Here is an 18,661-nt window from a genome sequence, read left to right as displayed (position 1 = left end):
ATGGATGTCAGAGGAGACTCTGAGATTTGCTTTCAAAAATCGAGCAGCTAAAGCAAAAGGAAGAATTGATGAAATAAAAGAACTGAACAGAAGATTTGAAAGGGAGGCTCGAGAAGAGAAAGTATTATAATGACATGTGCAAAGAGCTGGAGAGAGAAAACCAAAAGGGAAGAACACGCTCACTGTTTCACAAGCTGAAAGAATTAAAGAAAAAATTCAAGACTCAAGTTGCAATAGTGAAGGATTCTATGGGAAAAATATTAAACGACGCAGGAAGCATCAAAAGAAGATGGAAGGAATACACAGATTCACTATAACAAAAGGAATTAGTCAATGTTCAACCATTTCAAGAGATAGCATATGATCAGGAACCAATGGTACTGAAGGAAGAAGTCCAAGTTGCTCTGAAGGCATTGGCCAAAAACAAGGCTCCAGGAATTGATGGAATATCAATTGAGATGTTTTAAAAACAGATGCAGCGCTGGAGGTGCTCACTCGTCTATGCCAAGAAATATGGAAGACAGCTTCCTGGCCAACTGACTGGAAGAGATCCATATTTATGCCTATTCCCAAGAAAGGTGATCCAACTGAATGTGGAAATTATAGAACAATATCATTAATATCACATGCAAGCAAAATTTTGCTGAAGATCATTCAAAAATGGCTGGAGCAGTATATCAACAGGGAACTGCCAGAAATTCAGGCCAATTTCAGAAGGGGATGTGGAACCAGGGATATCACTGCTCATGTCAGATGGATCCTGTCTGAAAGCAGAGAATACCAGAAGGATGTTTACCTGTGTTTTATTGACTACGCAAAGGCATTCTGACTGTGGGGATCATAACAAATTATGGATAAGTAAATAATGGGAATTCCAGAACACTTAACTGTGCTCATAAGGAACATTTACATAGATCAAGAGGCAGTTGTTCGGACAGAATAAGGGGAAACTGATAGGTTTAAAGTCAGGAAATGTGTGCGTCAGGGTTATATTCTTTCACCATACTTATTCAATCTGTATGCTGAGCAAATAATACGAGAAGCTGGACTATGTGAAGAAGAACGGGGCATCAGGATTGAAGGAAGACTCCTTAACAACCTGCATTATGCAGATGACACAACCTTGACTTGCTGAAAGTGAAGAGGGCCTGAAGCGCTTACTAATGAAGATCGAAGACCACAGCCTTCAGTATGGATTGCGCTTCAACATAATGAAAACAAAAATCCTCACAACTGGACCAATGAGCAAAATCATGATAAATGGAGAAAAGATTGTCAAGGATTTCATTTTACTTGGATCCACAAACAACAGCCATGGAAGCAGTAGTCAAGAATCAAGACACATTTCCCTGGGTAAATCTGCTGCAAACGACCTCTTTAAAGTGTTGAAGAGCAAAGATGTCACCTTGAAGACTAAGGTGTGCCTGACCCAAGCCATGGTATTTTCAATCACATCATATGCATGTTGAGGAATTTTCCTTCTATTCTTATTTTGCTGAGAGTTTTTATCATGAATGGGTGTTGGACTTTATGAAATGCTTTTTCTGCATCAATTGATAAGATCATGTGGTTCTTATCTTTTGTTTTATTTATATCATGCTTTACATTAAGTGCTTTTCTAATGTCGAACAATGCAGGGGGCTGACAAGTCTCCTGAGTGTCTGTGAGGGAAGCGCATCCCTGTTCCTTAAAGTGCACAGGTGGGTGGTTTCTGCAGCCAGACAGCGGACACCCAATGCTTTTGGCTGGGAGTTACCATTTATCTGTGGGCCCCTGTTGCAGGTGGCTAGATGACATGGGTGGAGCCACCAGTCCTTAGGCCCCTGATGTAAGTAGGTAAGGACCCTGTTTTATAGGCAAAGTCGTGTCAAATTTCAAACACCTACCTCCCTGCTGCACAGCTGAAACAGTTGTAGTGTGCCAACAAGGGCCTATCCTCCTAAAATGAGCCCACACAGGTCCATGCAGGGGTGAAATATTTTCAAAGTCCACAGACCATTTGTGCCTAGACAGGAGCCACTTCTGTCCTGGGCTCCCCAGCTTAGTGGAGCTGGCAGGTTATCTTTTTCCCAATTGTGAATTTATTCCTTCTCCAGTGCCGGGAGAATGGCTCAGGACAAGCAGCAGAACCTACCTCAGGCCCAAGGAAGTCAACAGCCACTGAAGCCAGCTTAGGGGCTGGGGGTGCAGTAAAATAAACACAAGTACTTAACTTTTGCCAAAAGCGCCAGTCTTCTCTGGTTCTAGAGGTGTAAGTTGGCTGTGAGGCTCGGTGTCTCTCCCTGAGGAAATCACATCCAGAACACCACTGCCAGCCGCGCCCCAGTTGCTCCAGAGGTTTGTGCCTGAGGGTTCCTGGCGCTTCAGGTCTGGTAACTCCTCGTTGCTTCTGAACCGCATCTTCCTCCCCTTGCCCCTCAGTCCGTTTTCTAACTTTGCCTTTGATGTTCCGGGGTCCTAGCTTGTCGTGTATATAATCATTTCACTTTTTTTTTTTTTTTGGTCTTTGTTGTAAGAGAGATCTCAGGAAATGTCTGACTAGTCCACCGTCTTGGTCCTGCCTCCTTGCAGCACTTATTGATGAAGATTAAAGACCTCAGCCTTCAGTATGAGTTACACTTCAACGTAAAGAAAACAAAAGTCCTCTGAAGTGGACCAATAAACAACATTATGATAAAGGGAGAAAAGACTGGAGTTGTCCAGGATCTCATTTTGCTTGGACCCACATCAATGGCCATGGAAGCAGTAGTAAAAAAATCAAATAATGCATTGCATCGGGCAAATGCGCTGCAAGAGATCTCTTTAAAGTGTAAAAAGTAAAGATGTGACTTTAAGGACTAAGGTGTGTTTGAGCCAAGCCATCGTGTTTTCAATCGCCTCATATACATGTGAAAGCTGGACACTGAATAAAGAAGACCAATGAATTGATGACTTTGAATTATTGTGTTGGTGAAGAGTACTGAATCTATACCATGGACTGCCAAAAGAATGAACATATCTGTCTTGGAAGAAGTACAGCCAGAGTGCTCCTTGGAAGTGAGGATGGCAACACTTTGTCTCACATACTTTGCACGTGTTATCAGAAGGGACCAGTCCCTGGAGAAGGACGTTGTCCTTGGTAAAATAGAGGGTCAGCAAAAAAGAAGACCCTCAATGAGATGGATTGACACAGTGGCTACAACAATGGGCTCAAACACAGCAAGGATTGTGGGGATGGTGCAGGACCAGTCAGTGTTTCCTTCTGTTGTATGTGGGATCACTATGAGTTGGAATCAACTAGATGGCACCTAACAACAACAAGAATCTTGACAGAACCTTTGTGGTACCACTGAGTGGGTTTGAACTGCCAGACTTTCAGTTAGTAGTCAAGTGCAAACCATTTGTGCCACCCAGGGACCTTAAGGGAAGAGAAATGCCTTGAAAACCTTAAATTTTCTGTTTTCAAAAGGCTCAAGCTCAGGGCTCAGCTCAACAATCTGTAATTTCCTCTTGTGATCCATTCCTTGACCTGGGCAAGCTAAGTTGATTGGTCCTTCTTTTTTTTTTTTTTTTTATTATTATTTATTAACTTTTATTGAGCTTCAAGTGAACTTTTACAAATCAAGTCAGACTGTCACATATAAATTTATATACGTTACTCCGTACACCCACTTGCTCTCCCCCTAATGAGTCAGCCCTTCCAGTCTCTCCTTTCGTGACATTTTTGCCAGCTTCCAACTCTCTCTATCCTCCCATCCCCCCTCCAGACAGGAGATGCCAACACAGTCTCAAGTGTCCACCTGATATAATTAGCTCGCTCTTCATCAGCATCTCTCTCCTACCCACTGTCCAGTCCCTTCCATGTCTGACGAGTTGTCTTCGGAGATGGTTCCTGTCCTGTGCCAACAGAAGGTTTGGGGACCATGACCACCGGGATTCCTCTAGTCTCAGTCAGACCATTAAGTCTGGTCTTTTTATGAGAATTTGGGCTCTGCATCCCACTGATCTCCTGCTCCCTCAGGGGTGATTGGTCCTTCTTTTGTGTGCCTACTGAATGTTGTCCTCTGACCTAGAGCATCTCTCACTGAATGGGTGTGTTTGTCTAAAACTAAAAACCCAAAGCCATTGCCGTCAAGTCAATTTTGACTCATAGTGACCATATTGGACAGAGTAGAACTACCCCATAGTGTTTTCAAGGCTGTAACCCTTACATAAGCAGACTGCCGCATCTTCCTCCTGTAGAGCAACTGGTGGGTTCGAACTGCTAACCTTTCAGTTAGCAGCCAAGCACTAAGCCACTGCACCACCAGGGCTCCTGGCACTATTTGTCTCATTTTTAGGCTTTGAATCCTTCAAAACGAAAATCACTGACTTTTATGGTACCCAGTGAGGGTAGTCACATGATAAATTCTTTTTGAAACATAATGATTCTTTAGATCAAAATGTTTTCTTGTTAACCCTGAGTTAACCCAAAACATATTTTTAAAACCCACAACGCCCCATCTTCCCAAGCTTTCCAATACGTTGAAATGTTGGTGTTTAGTGGGGCCCTCTAGAGGTCATTACATTTTATGAATTAATATATTGCTCTCTACTGCTGCTTAATGAAAAGTGTGGTAGAGTAGAAAGACTACAACTTTCGTGGTCAGACACACTTGAGTTCAAATTGCAATTTCACTGTTTCCTACATGTTTGACCTTGGACTTAATTTCTTAATGTCTGGCTGTCTCTGCTGACTGAAGAATTGCAGTTGTGGTTGGTAATCCACTGATTTCTTCCAAAGTGGCTGGCACTTAAATGAGGGGTTTATTAAAACGATAATAGTAATAATAATAATCTTTTTCTTTAATAAAATACAAAATTTTTTTTAATTTAACATTTTTACTGTCAGGTTCACTTACATATTTTTTCTGTTGTTTCTTGTAATCATAAATATACATTTGGATATTCATGCACATGACAAAGAATATAAAAGCATCAGAATAGTTCCATATTAAAAAAAAAAAAAATCTCCAGCTCCTTATTCTTCATTGCTAATTTCTGTCCCTAGAGGTAAACACATTTTTTAAATTAGTATTTTAATTTTAAGGGCAATTCATATGATAAGGTCCCTGTGTGGCGTGAATGGTTAAGCACTTGACTGTAAACTGTAAGACTGGTGGTTCGAACCCACTCAGAGGTGTCTCAGAAGACAGGCCTGGCATTCTGCTTCCAAAAGGTTGCAGTCTTGTAAATTCTACAGAGCCATGGGATTGTCATGAGTCAGAATTGACTCAAAGGCAACTAGCAACAACAACAATTCATATGGTGCAAACATCAAAGGCTATGAAATGGTGAAGTTTCCCTTCCATTTCCCATCAGTCCCATTTCCTTCCAGGAAAATTGTATGCATGTATAAGCCAATACAGATATTTATTGTCTCCTCACTTTTACACAAATGAGAAGCTAATACATTCATTATTATTTTGGTGCTTGACTTTTTTCCACTTAATATATTTTAGGGCTCTTTCTGTATCACTATGTAGAGATCTTCCTCATTAAAAAAAAAAATTGATGAATAGTATTACATACATATGAATGTGCCACAATACATTTTTCCTGTATCTTTTTCATGAAATTTAAAGTGTTTACAACACTTTTCTCTTAGAAACAATACTGTAATGAAAAATCTTTTATATATGTCAGTTCCCATGGATGCAAGTATGTATAGCTGTCATATATATTACTAGCAGAGGAACTGATAGGTGGAAAGGTAAGGTCTACACATTTGCATTTTTGAAAGTGCCAGGTTTTCTTTTGTAGTAATGATACTAGTTTACATTCCCACCAGCAATCTTTGAAACTGCCTTTTGACTCAGATTCCAGCTAATAGTATATTGTCACACTTTTGGATTATTTTGGATTATTTTCCAATCTGATAGGTGAAAAATGGTATCTCAGTGTAGTTTAATTTACATTTCTCTTATCAATGAATTAAATCATCTTTTATATGCTTGAGCCATTTGTATTTCCCTTTCCATGAATTCTGTGTCCATATCCTTTGTCCGTTTTCCTGTTTAGTTGTTGACCTTTTTCTTATCAATTTATATTGGTTATTTATAAATTAGGAAAAGTAGCTCTTTGTCTTTGATGTGAGTTGTACCATTTCCTCTAAATTATCATCTGTCTTTTGCCTTGCTTATTTTTTTTTTCTTGCAGAAGTTTATCTTTACACTGTCAATATTATGGCTTTTTTATGACTTCTGGATTTTGTTACTTTCAAAAGTTATAAAATAATTCTTTCATGCTTTCTTCTAGTACTTTTACAATTTTATTTTTACATTTGCATATGGATACAATTAGAATTTATTCTAGCACACTTGGATCCAATTAATTTTTTTCCCTGGGGGGAGGGGTGTTCCAACCTTATTAATTAAATAGTCCATCTTTTTCTCCCACTTACATGAGATGCTATCTTTATCAGTTGCCTCATATGCATGCAAGGCTAGACGATGAGTAAAGAAGACCAAAGAATTGATGCCTTTGAATTATGGTGTTGGCAAAGAATACTGAATACACCATAGACTGCCAAAAGAATGATCAAATTTGTCTTGGAAGAAGTACAGCCAGAATGCTCCTTAGAAGTGAGGATGGCGAGACTTTGTCTCATGTACTTTGGACGTGTTATTAGGAGGGACCAGACCCTGAAGAAGGACATCATGTTTGATGAAGACAATGGTCAGTGAAAAAGAGGAAGACCCTCAACTAGGTGGATTGGCACAGTGGCTGCAGCAATGGGCTCAGCATAGCAACAATTCTGAGGATGGCACAGAACCTGGCAGCATTTTGTTCTGTTGTACACAGAGTCGCTATGATTTGGAACTGACTTGACGGCACCTAACAACAACAACAACATATTTATCAGTTTAAAATTTAATATGAATCAGGGACTAATTTAAAGCTTTCTACTCTGTTTCACTGGACTTTTTGTTTATGCTTCTACCTATGTGGCCATAATTAAGAGTTCAGGGTAGGGTTTTAATCTCTGCAAATAATTTAAACTCATTTTCCCACTTTACAAAAGAAATTTATTAGTTTTTCTTTTAATTTGCCAGGTGAAATTTAGTATCATCTTTAATAGGTCTAAAAACTAGTATGTTGGCATTTTTTTCTGGGACTGAAGTTTATAACTTTATTTAGGGGACCTGCCATCTTTATGTGTCTTTGCTTCCTCTTCAAGAAGGAGGTAGGCATTTCCAAATATTTAAACATTTTTGTTAATATGTTTTAAACATTTTTTTTTTTTTTTTATCTGTTTCCAAAAAACCCATTGCTGTCTAGTAGATTCCGATTCGCAGTGATCCTATAGGACAGAGTAGAACTGCTCCATAGAATTTCCAAGGAGTGCCTGGTGGATTCAAACTGCCGACCTTTTGGTTAGCAGCTGTAGCACTTAACCACTACACCACCAGGGTTAAATATACCTCAGGATCATCTTGTCCAAGTTTAAACAAATGGTGGAATTTTCACTGCAAGGCAGAGAGCAATCATTTGGGAAATGAATTTTACAAGACTTGACACCTGTACACTCTTAAGCTTTCTTTTCCAAGACACGTGGTATGCGTTTAGGCCACACATTGTACCTATTGTGAATCAATGCTTTCCTCTCTTATCTTCCCTATGTAGATACTGCCTGTTATGACCTATCTTTCATTGGGCATTTTTATGTTCTAGACCTTAATTTGAATAATGTTATGCATTAGTCTAATTTAATCCTCAAACCAACCTTATTCAGTGACCTTGTTTCCATTCATATGTGTAGCACTCAGGCTTCTTTTGGTAACCTGCCTGGGTTTCAGACTACTCAGGCAGGATTTGAGCGTGGTCTCTCCAACCTCCAGCTCCAAGTCTGTACCCTTAACTCCTCTACTGTACAACAGGGAAGCCAGTGAATTTTATTAATTTATTTTCAGTCTAGTAATCGAAATTTGGATTTAGAATCAAGTATATTTGAATTACAAATCTCAGGAATCAGCGTTCTTCATTCCCCGCAGCAAGCTGCTAAGTGCATCCCTACTGAAGGGCAGACATGATCAGTAAACTTTCAGCACAATTCAAAAAATCAGAAAGTCTCTTTAACATTTTTGCATACATTATTTAGCATAATCTCCCACATTTAAAAATTAGGCTTTTTTTTCTTTTAAATATGTCCCACCAGATTTTATTTTTTTTAAATACTTCTAGGAACCCCTGGAAATTTCTACTTAAGTTTTTCAGCTTTAGACAAACATCATGTTGACATATTATCAGAACACCTCCTCTGTGGTCTCGGGCGCAAGAAGGATCATTTGCCCCTCCCAGGGCCTAGGAATTGACGTGAATGTCATTCTTTTGACAAGTAAGGGTGTCTGCAGTTATTCCTGAGGTAGTTCCTCAACACCAGAACTCAGCAGAGCACACAAAGAAAAATAATCATTAAAAAATCATCAAATATTAGCATGTGAGTGGTTAAGAGCTCAGCTGCTAACCAAAAGGTTGGCAGTTCAAATCCACCAGCCACTCCTTGGAAACCTTATGGGCCAGTTAGTTCTACTCTGTCCTATAGGGCTGCTATGAGTCAGAATCGACTGGATGGCAACAGGTTTTTTTTTTTTTTTTTAATGCTATACTATTGGGATGAAGATGAGTCCTTAGAAACTGGACTAAAACCTTGAAATTCTCTCAGAGAACTGCAAATTATACAGACACGTACTTAATGGAAGAGGAAGGAAAAGCTCACGTAACAAAAAAATGTCCTCTGTGCAGCCAGCTTTTGTAAGATCAGACAAGTATCTACACCAAGCAAGTATGTCTCCTCACAGACGGGGAACATCCGGTCCTGGATAGCTGGAGTTTTCTCAAGGTTAGTTTCCAGGCTATTTGCATATCCTTACAAGTGATTAAAACTAGAACTTTCCAATCACTACAATTCATTGAGGTCCCCCATATGGCTTGTTTTAATTGAGATGATGGGTCCTGTTCAGCTGGGCACAGAGTTATCTGGTCTAAAGCTGAGATTTTGTTGTGGTTTTGAAAAGCTTCACTGGAGTCCAGACTTTGCAAAACATGTCAATTTGACAAAGCAGAGCACGTTATCACTCAGGAACTTTGAGGCCAGCTGAGCCCATGCTCCAAATCCACAGAGGTTGATGTGGTAAGGCTAGAGCTTTGTTCCATCGTCACAGGTGTTGGTTCCTCTGGGTGTGGCCCATCTGGATTCTGACTTGTAGAAGAGTCCGGCACTTGCTTTCCATATTTGGCCGAGTAGATAATGTATACGCTTCTCATTAGGAATATTCCAGCAATTGCTGCAAAATAACTCCCATACACTAAAAACTGGAGAAAAATGGAATAATCAGTCATTTGTAACCATTAAAACTTAAACTGAAACTATCCCATGAAGCCATTGTTAAACAGTGAAGCCCCATTAATAATGTTTATCTTGAGCACTGTGCTCCTATGAAGAATTATCTGTGAGTTTAAGCTGACAATAGTTAACCACAGATGAGAACTTTAAGGGGCAGAAACCAAAACCAAACCAAACCTACTGCCATAGAGTTGATGCTGACTCATAGCGACCCTATGGGAACTGGCCCATAGGGTTTCCAAGGAGTGGTTGGTGGATTCCAATTGCCGACCTTTTGGTTAGCACTGGAACGCTAAATTAATGGTGATGAAACAATATGGGTAGAGACAGTGAGAATGGTGACAAGTTGAAGTATATAACCAATGTCATTGAACTGTTCATCTAGAACTGATGAATGGATGTATGTTTTGTTGTGTATATTGCCACCAAAAATAAATAAAATATATTTTTTAAATGTGACCATCTATGTCATTGATAATATGCAGTGATGTTGTGTGCTTGGATTATGAGGTAGCTAAGACCCAGGATCCTAATATGGGTCATTTAGATTTGCACAAAACTTTCCTCTCATGTATTTAGAAGACCCAGATGTAAAAGTGGAGTGAGTAAGAGTCGGGTTGTAGAGCCAGGCTGCTTGGGTTCAAATCTTACCTATTAGCAATAGTGAAAAAGCACATAAATCTCACTTACGTGTCTGTGGCTATATCTGAAGGATAGCGCAATGCTACGTGTAACGTCTCCAAGAATGAATTTTTGACCAAGGAGGTTACTTCTTACCTGCCTTACCCCTCTTTTTTCAGATCCACATGTAAAACGTGAAATTGAGCTAATTTTAAAGTTGGACAGAGGACCAAGGGGTAGGAGTGGGCGTGCACTCCTCCCTAGTGGCAATCTCGGTAAACCTCAGAACTGGATAGTGACAAAAAGACGAGACTTATGGAGGACGTAATGAGGAGACCGTAACCTGATGAGGCTTTAGGAGCAAAGGTAAATGCTAACCTACTTGTGATTATTGCCCAATGACTACTTGGTGTGTTGTGCTATTATAATTTAACCAAACCCATTGCCATCAAGTCAATTCCAACTCATGACGACCCCACGTGTCGCAGAATAGAGCTGCTCCATGGGGTTTTCTTGGCTGTTATGAAAGCAGATCACCAGGGCTTTCTTCTGCGGTGCCAACAGGCGGGTTCGAACCTTTAGGTTAGCAGTCGAGTGCAAACTGTTTGCACCACCCAGGGAGTGTTTAGTATCATAATTAAGAAAATGCTTGTTTTAAATTTGCCTAGCCAAGAAATTCAAATGTTGGCAGTTGTAAGGTTGAAAAATCTTTTAAGTGGTTACCGATTATTCCACACTTCCACCAACTACCTCAGTAGGAAAACAGAAATAGGGCAACTTACCTGAATGCTGATTGGCAGGTTGAGCCCTCTGGGATCTACCACGATCACAGTCATAATGGTCTGGATCACCAAGGCAATGAAGGTGTCGAGTCCAAACACCAGGGCATAGCGTTCCACGCTCAGATTAACCGCGATCTGAAATCTATCATTAAACATATGAAATCATCAAGAAAGATATTTCAGCAAGAACACATGTGATTTTTTTCTTTTCTTTCAAGACAGAAATTGATGAGAAGCCAAAACCAAAACCAAACCTGTTGCTGTCAGGTCGATTCTGACTCACAGCAACCCTGTAGGACAGGATAGAACTGCCCCCATAGAGTTTCCAAGGAGCAGGTGGTGGACTTGAACCGTGTTTTAATAACCTTTCTTGTCTTAATCTCCTCTGTATAGACAAACAGGCAGAACAAAGAAAGGAGTTAAAAAGTCCAGTTAAAGGCTGAATCTTGAAGTATAACATGGCTAAATTCCTGGACTAACCAATTCAATGCTTTCAGGAATTAAATGTAACTGCTCTAATTTCTCATAACTTGCTAGTACTGAATGCTGTCTGATTCTAGATAATGTTTAGCAGTGAGTTTTTATGAGACTGAAGACACTACCCAATCTGAGGAATTTTTGAGAGTTATTCATTCTATTACCAACTGTCTGAATTGATAGTGTCAGTGTTTAGTAGGTGAGTCATCCTTTGGACCATCTAGACCATGACTGGCTGTACCAAGAAGTGACTCTTGTAATTAATTTTAAGCAATTACATGGATTTTAAAATCTTAAGACAAAACATTTATGAGAAGGCTAGCAAAAGGGCATTATTTAGGTTCTTCCTTGGAATGCCAGTTAAGGCTTTGGGTTCTAAATATATTTAAAAGGATGCAAGAAAAAATGTAATTCTCCCTTAACAAAATCCTCAGGTGACAAAAAGAAACTGAGACATTTCAATAAAAGTGTGAACTTGCCAACAAGTTTCGTCTCCTTCCTTTGTGTATGATCTATTATTCCCTGAGTGCTGATGTATCTCTGTGTTTTCAACTGTTATTTAAAAAGATTTAAACAGGGATTGAGAGTTTCTGGTAACTTTTGCATCTACTTTTTTCAGCAACCAACTTTCTTGAGACTCTTTCCTTTCTTAAAGCATGTGCCTAGGCTGACCAAGCAAACAAGTGAAATTAGGGAAGAAATGTAAATGAAATCATTCAGATTTAAACTGAATCACATCTTGTTATGGCAAATTGCTTAAAATGACAATGTATCATTGCTTTCAGTTTATAACCTTACGTGGTATTTTTTCTCCACTTGATGATTAATCTCAGCAATATTCAGACAACAAATTCACTAATAAAAAAAGATAGATTAGTTGCATCTAATTTAATATGATGTAGTCACACATTTTTTTTTTTAGTCACACATTTAATATTACAATTGGTTAAAATCTCTCTGAAGTTTGTTCTCAGAGAAACCAGAGGAATAACACACAAAAAGAGAAGATACTGAGTTGGTTTAGTTTTAGGAGTTGAAAGAAATCACAATACTTACACTGCTATGGTTATAAGAAGCATATAGCCTGACTTGAATATCAAATAGCCAGCATAGCACGCCCAGATGTTGGTTGTATAATGCATGAGAAGTAAGGCGCCTGCATTGACACCTGAGAAGATCCCCAGAGCCAGCTCTCCCAGAAGGTTCCAGTTGACTTTCACATAACCAACAGCAAAGGCAGCCACGGCCCCTGAGAAGGAAGACCAACACATGCTCTTAAAAACCCAGTGATTTTTTTTCTCAGTAATGGGTATCACCCAATGTGTTAAACTGAGTAGTCATTTTATTAACCTTTATCATTACTATTTATTCATATTAATCTTATTTCTAATTTCCAGCTCGATATGTTCAAGGCCTGGCCTAATATACTTGAGGCTTTCAGGGAACAGACCTATATTTATAGGGTTTAAGAGATTAAATAATTGGTGGGACTAGTAATTATGTAATTACAACACGTATGCATATACTAGAAAGAACCAAAGAAAGAACTGTTGACTTCAAGTTGATTCTGACTCATAGCAACCCTACAGGACACAGTAGAGCTGACCCATAGAGTTTCCAAAGAGTGGCTGGTGGATCGAACTGCCAACCTTTTGGTTAGCAGCCATAGCTTGCCTTAGCTCTTAACCACTGCACCACCAGGGCTCCATTTTATGCACTGTATTATGTATGCATATGTACTGTAATACATAGTAGTAATAATCATTAGTAATTATGGTTTGCTTTCACGAGATGGCAAAGTATTTATGTTTCAAATGATCAACCTTTGATTAATTACCTTTTCCAAATGTGACCTAGAAAGAAATAAAACTTTTTCCCGCCAGGAATTAGGATGTAGGAAAAATTTCAGTAAACCAATTCCAACACAGTCCTGGCTTCAGGAGTTAAACTAAAGCCTCTGAAAATGAGGACAATAATAAAACCACAATGGGTTTTCCGAAACTTTTTGTAAATGAGGGTGTGGAGAACTCCCACTTCCTAGAAAATATCTTCAAAGTCTCATTTGCCAGGATATAAATATTTTTAGTAGAGAACACTTCAAAGGTAGCTTCCGCTGTGATATTAGATTCCTGACTCTTACTTATTGTCTGTCCCCCATTAAATCTCCTAAGAAAGCTAGTTTTTGTTTTGGAATTTTTGGCATACAGACTTGAATTGTTAAAGGGGAGGATGCCAACTAAATTGAATCCTTTATTATTAGCAGGCCTCTCCCAGTAATCATCAGGAACCCTTAATAATTCTGTTCATTCTTACCTGCCTTAAATAAAACTCCTTTCTTATACGTGTTTTCCTTAGGTGCTGTCAAGTTGATTTAGACTATTTCCTCTTAATGTTAACAGGGGCATTATTAACACGTTTCCTGATGATCAGATGGAATCTTAGGGACTAGGCTAGAATATAACCACTTGGTGCTTAGCCCCAAATTTTGAGTTACTCACTGTAACTATCACACATTAAATAGAAGCTCTGTGTTCTCTTATTTTTTCTGGTGCCTTCCATTTCTGAAAAAGGCTAATATGCCTTCTCAACAAAGGCCATTCACCACCAAGGAGGAGTTTATAGCGCCTGCAGTAAGGCATCTGCACTGACAACTAAAGCAGGTGTCTCACACTCGACACACTGATAAAAGGACGATAAATAAATGTTTACTTACCTCCAAAAGTTGCAATAGCTTCGACGGCCCCATTATAGATGGAAGAATTTTGGGATGGTGCCTTGTAATCCCACAGGATTTGAACATAGTTCAAAATCTGGTTAAAACCCGCTGTGGAAAGAGCCCACCACAAGGACCAGTAAAAGAGATGCTTTGAGGAGTAACACTCCTTCAAATCTTGGAACCACTGCACAAAGACTCTCAAAGCCATGTTTTCTGGCTTTGGGCTATTCAACTGGTCAACATCCAGATTCTTGGAATTGGTAGGTATTTTTGGAGGGAGTTTCTCCTCTTTACAGCCTGGGGCATCGCCCTTGGGAGGTTCATCTAACACTGCATTTGTGCTGGGTGACTTCTGCAGGTCTTTGCTGGGTTTGGCATGAAAGAACATGCTTTTCTTGGGCATTGGTAGAAAAAGTGAAAAAAGGAAGGCCACAGAGACACACACCATGGATATAACATTGAGGTAGAAGTAGGAGACATTCGCCAGGGATACCAGGAGTTGGGCCAGCACTGAGGCTGCTGTGTAGGCCACCAGCGTGATGCTCCTACAGTAGCCACTCACTTTCTGATAATGCTCTGGGCTGACCACGCTGTATATGTAGGCATAGTAGGCCACCTCGGTGGCAGTGACCATCCCATAGAAGAACTCAACAGCCTGCATAGCCATCACTCCTTGGCCAAACAGGAGCAGCAGCCAGGTAATGATGAAGCTAATCCCTTGTAAAATGATGACAGGCTTGTAGCGGACGAAATCGGTGAGGACAAACACAGGGAACAACAGCACCAGGTAAGAGTAAGTCCACACGGGAAGGATCTCATTTGTGAGCTGCAGAGTTGAAAAAGGGATCATGTGACCATGGAGCACCAAGAAGTGACAAGAGTTACTACTACAGGTACATATGCCTTGCCCAATATAAAATTCTGCATCTAATTGGATATTCTTCATATTATGGCAAAGCACAGAAGATAGCTCCTCCACCAAAAACAAAAACCAAGTCCAGTTTATACATTTAAATGTATCCCCCTAGAAGAGTATATTAGGTTAATATTCAATCTGACCTACATAAATTATCAAATTTAAATAGTAAATTAGTTGAAAATTATTCAAATGCTTCTGGGTTGTTCAGGCTCTGTTGCCTGGAAACACTTAAAAAAAATACCATCTTGTTCAAAGATTAGCAACATCAGATAATGAGGCTATACATGTTAGAAGAACCTTTACCTTTGCACACATGAAGACAGCAAAGAGTAAAGGACCTTAGAGGTCTGGGGAGTGGGAACAAGCACTGCTTTTCACCTCCTTCCTGGAAAAATCGGCTGGGCTCTCAATTCCTTTTCCCTCCGTTCTACTGATGGTCTCTGCTGACTCAGTTTTGGCCTCAGTTTAATACAGTCAGCTCATGGAGTGTAATCAGAAGTGCATGGGGCCTCAATTTTTATAGATGGAAAGGGCTGAGGAAGTAGTCGATCTTTGGGGCATGGTGGGTGAGAGCAGACGCCTTTGAAATCACTGAGTCTCTGCTGCGCTTGACATTTGGCCTTACCGAGGTTGTTGTAAAGAGCCCTGGTGGTGCAGTGGCTAAGTGTTTAAACTCACTAGCTGCTCCGCAAGAGAAAGAAGTGTCAGTCTGCTTCTGTAAAGATTACAGCCCTGGAAATCCTATGGGGCAGTCCTACCATGTCCTGTAGGGTTGCTATGAGCCGGAATCGACAGCTGCAGGTTTGGGGTTTTTGGAGGTTACTGTAGAAAGCTGTGGGCCCAGGACATGGCCCAGAGTGACTGAGCTGCATCTTTGAGGATGAAAGCAGACCCCAGTGGATCCATTGGGCCAATTCTGAACTTGATCTTTTGTTCAGTCATGTGACAAGTTTCAATCCAGGGAACTCTGAAACAAAGTTGTCTCTAAGTGCCTTTGGCACCACAGCAGAACAAGCTTGCCTTTCTGTCTCTGCCACTCACCACCAAGTAAACCGGTGCCGATCAGCCTTCCAGGTGACGCCACACTCTATCCAGCATTTCCATAGTTCTGCTGGAGATTCTAAAATCAGCCCAGGAAACTCTCCAGCTGGGTCAGTACATTTTCTTGTTGCAGTTGTTATCAGGAGAGGAGGTGGATCTTTTAAGGAAGAGAATTTGGTCTTCTGGGAAGGTGGGAAGGGCTGGGAGATAAGGCTGTTCAGGCCTTACCTGCTGGTAAATAGCTTTTGAAACTGAGTAAGCCACATCTCCTAAAAAAATGCTACAATTCTTTATCAGATTCTGCTTGTACTTCAGCAGCTGGGAAGTTTATTAGGACTACTAGAACTTGTGCCTGGCATAGGGTCTCGTTATACTAATCTACTGCCGTCGAGTTGATTCCAACTCATAGCAATGCTATAGGACAGAGTATAAGTACGCCTTATAGGGTTTCTAAGGCTGTAATCTTTATGGAAGCAGACTGCCACATCTTTCTCTCATGGAGGGGCTGGTAGATTAGAACCACTGATCTTTTGGTTCGCAGTTGAGTGCTTTAACCATTGCACCACAAGGGCTCCCTGGTGATATTGAGACTCATATAATGAAAGTGGTCACTGAAGTTGAATGCCTGAAACGTTCCCAAGCACTAAGACTAATGTTAGGACTCTAAAAAGTTAAAATACTTCAGTATTTTCTTTGCCTATTTTTTGAAAGTAAAGAAAGAGTAGTTGAACAGTTCTAATACCAAAAAAAAAAAAAAAACACTGGTTGCCATCGAGATGATTCCAACTCATACCGCCCCTACAGGACAGAGTAGAACTGTCCCACAGAGTTTCCAAGGAGTGGCTGGTGGATTTGAGCTCCTGACCTTTTGGTTGACAGCTGTAGCACTTCACTACTGTGCCACCAGGGCTCCAACCATTCTAATATGTGAGAAATATGAAAATGAGACTCATTGAGGTCAATGTGTTAATCTTTTTTCAAGGTGAATAAAACTCTTGACTATGTCCTTGTTCAAGTCCTGTAGAAATTAAAACCACCCGAGATAAGCATTTTTATTAACTTACCTCTTCACTCGTCAGGTTTTTATCTGGTCCAGATAAATATGGGATGAGGAATGGTTCCGAAGGTCTCATCAAGGAGAAAAATCCAAATAGGCAAAGGATCACAGTGGGATAAACCCAGGAATCACTCGGTGAAGTTTGGAAACAAACCATGGCTAATCAAGTGGAAACAAAGAGAAAATTAACTCCCATTTATTCTTTTTGGCTTATTGGATGTAAAGAAAAGCTGATTATTTCTGAAGGTTTTATGACAGGATAAAGTATCATCCACAGATGGAAGGGAAAGATAATTGCTCTCAAATATTCCCTCAGTGAGCCAGTCAAATCCTCCTTTGTCAGTGAACTTGAACTTCTTCACTGAACTTCTAATACAAGCACTTCTTTGTGCTCTCCATCGTAAGCATGGTAAGTACTTGGTAGCTACTAATAAATGGTAAAAAGGGCCTTAGTGGTGCAATGGTTAAGCACTCAGCTGCTGACCGAAAGGTCAGCGGTTTGAACCCACCAGCAGCTCCGGGGAAGAAAAGACCTGGGGATCTACTTTCATAAAGATTTCTGCTTATAAAATCCCATGGGGCAGCTCCACTCTGTCCTATGGAGTCTCTGTGAGTCAGAACCAACTCGACAGCACACAATAACAAATGGTAAAAAGGAGCAAAAGAGCAGAGGCAGTGCAATGGTTAAGTGCTTGGCTGCCAACTGAAAGGTCGACGGTTTGAACCCAACCAGGGGCTCCACAGGAAAAAAGATCTGGTGATCTGCTCCTGTAAAGACTACTGCCCAGAAAATAGAAAACCATATGCGGCAGTTCTACTCTGTCACATTGAGTCATCATGAGTTGAAAATTGACTCAATTGTACCTACCCATTGCTGTCGAGTCAATTCCAACTCATAGCTACCATATAGGGTAGGGTAGAACTGCCCCATACGGTTTCGGTGGATTCAAACTGCTGACCTTTTGGTTAGCAGCCACATTTTTTTTTTTTTTATAATAACTTTTATTAAGCTTCAAGTGAACGTTTACAAATCCAATCAGTCTGTCACATATAAGTTTACATACATCTCACTCCCTACTCCCACTTACTCTCCCCGTCTTGAGTCAGGCCTTTCAGTCTCTCCTTTCTTGACAATTTTGCCGGCTTCCCTCTCTCTCTATCCTCCCATCCCCCCTCCAGACAAGAGTTGCCATCACACTCTCAAGTGTCCACCTGATTTAATTAGCTCACTCTTCATCAGCGTCTCTCTCCCACCCGCTGACCAGTCTCTTTCATGTCTGATGAGTTGTCTTCGGGGATGGTTCCTGTCCTGTGTCAACAGAAGGTCTGGAGAGCATGGCCGCCGGGATTCCTCCAGTCTCAGTCAAACCATTAAGTTTGGTCTTTTTATGAGAATTTGGGGTCTGCATCCCACTGATCTCCTGCTCCCTCAGGGGTCCTCTGCTGTGCTCCCTGTCAGGGCAGTCATCGATTGTGGCCGGGCACCAACTAGTTCTTCTGGTCTCAGGATGATGTAGGTCTCTGGTTCATGTGGCCCTTTCTGTCTCTTGGGCTCTTAGTTGCCGTGTGGGCTTGGTGTTCTTCATATTCCTTTGCTCCAGGTGGGTTGAGACCAATTGCTGCATCTTAGATGGCCGCTTGTCAGCATTTAAGACCCCAGACGCCACATTTCAAAGTGGGATGC

At 40.5% G+C, this 18,661-nt stretch overlaps 1 protein-coding gene across 1 annotated transcript; it reads right to left on the bottom strand.

Annotated features, from left to right (window-relative positions):
• Positions 1 to 8,954: 8,954 nt before the first annotated feature.
• Positions 8,955 to 18,371, bottom strand: SLC19A3 (solute carrier family 19 member 3). Its single transcript, XM_003417883.3, has 5 exons — positions 16,985 to 18,371; positions 13,958 to 14,786; positions 12,301 to 12,493; positions 10,768 to 10,909; positions 8,955 to 9,333 (listed from the first exon to the last, which is right to left on the bottom strand). The coding sequence occupies exons 1-5, from the start codon at positions 17,132 to 17,134 to the stop codon at positions 9,097 to 9,099; spliced, it is 1,551 nt and encodes a 516-aa protein (XP_003417931.2). The 5' UTR covers positions 17,135 to 18,371; the 3' UTR covers positions 8,955 to 9,096.
• Between the last annotated feature and the right edge of the window lie 290 nt (positions 18,372 to 18,661).

This window comes from Loxodonta africana, chromosome 6 (genome assembly GCF_030014295.1).
Source record: "Loxodonta africana isolate mLoxAfr1 chromosome 6, mLoxAfr1.hap2, whole genome shotgun sequence".
NCBI classification, from domain to species: Eukaryota; Metazoa; Chordata; class Mammalia; order Proboscidea; family Elephantidae; genus Loxodonta; species Loxodonta africana.
Note: the sequence above shows the minus strand (reverse complement) of the source record. Positions and strands in the feature narration are given on the sequence as shown.

Bases quoted from the DNA above. Each gene is read 5' to 3' on its own strand.
- SLC19A3 (XM_003417883.3), bottom strand. From the start codon at position 17,134: ATGGTTTGTTTCCAAACTTCACCGAGTGATTCCTGGGTTTATCCCACT. The intron at 12,494-13,957 runs GTAAGTAAACAT...CTTCCTTCTCAG, and splicing joins AGCTATTGCAACTTTTGGAG to GGGCCGTGGCTGCCTTTGCT. The intron at 9,334-10,767 runs GTAAGTTGCCCT...ATTTTTCTCCAG, and splicing joins ACCTGCCAATCAGCATTCAG to TTTTTAGTGTATGGGAGTTA.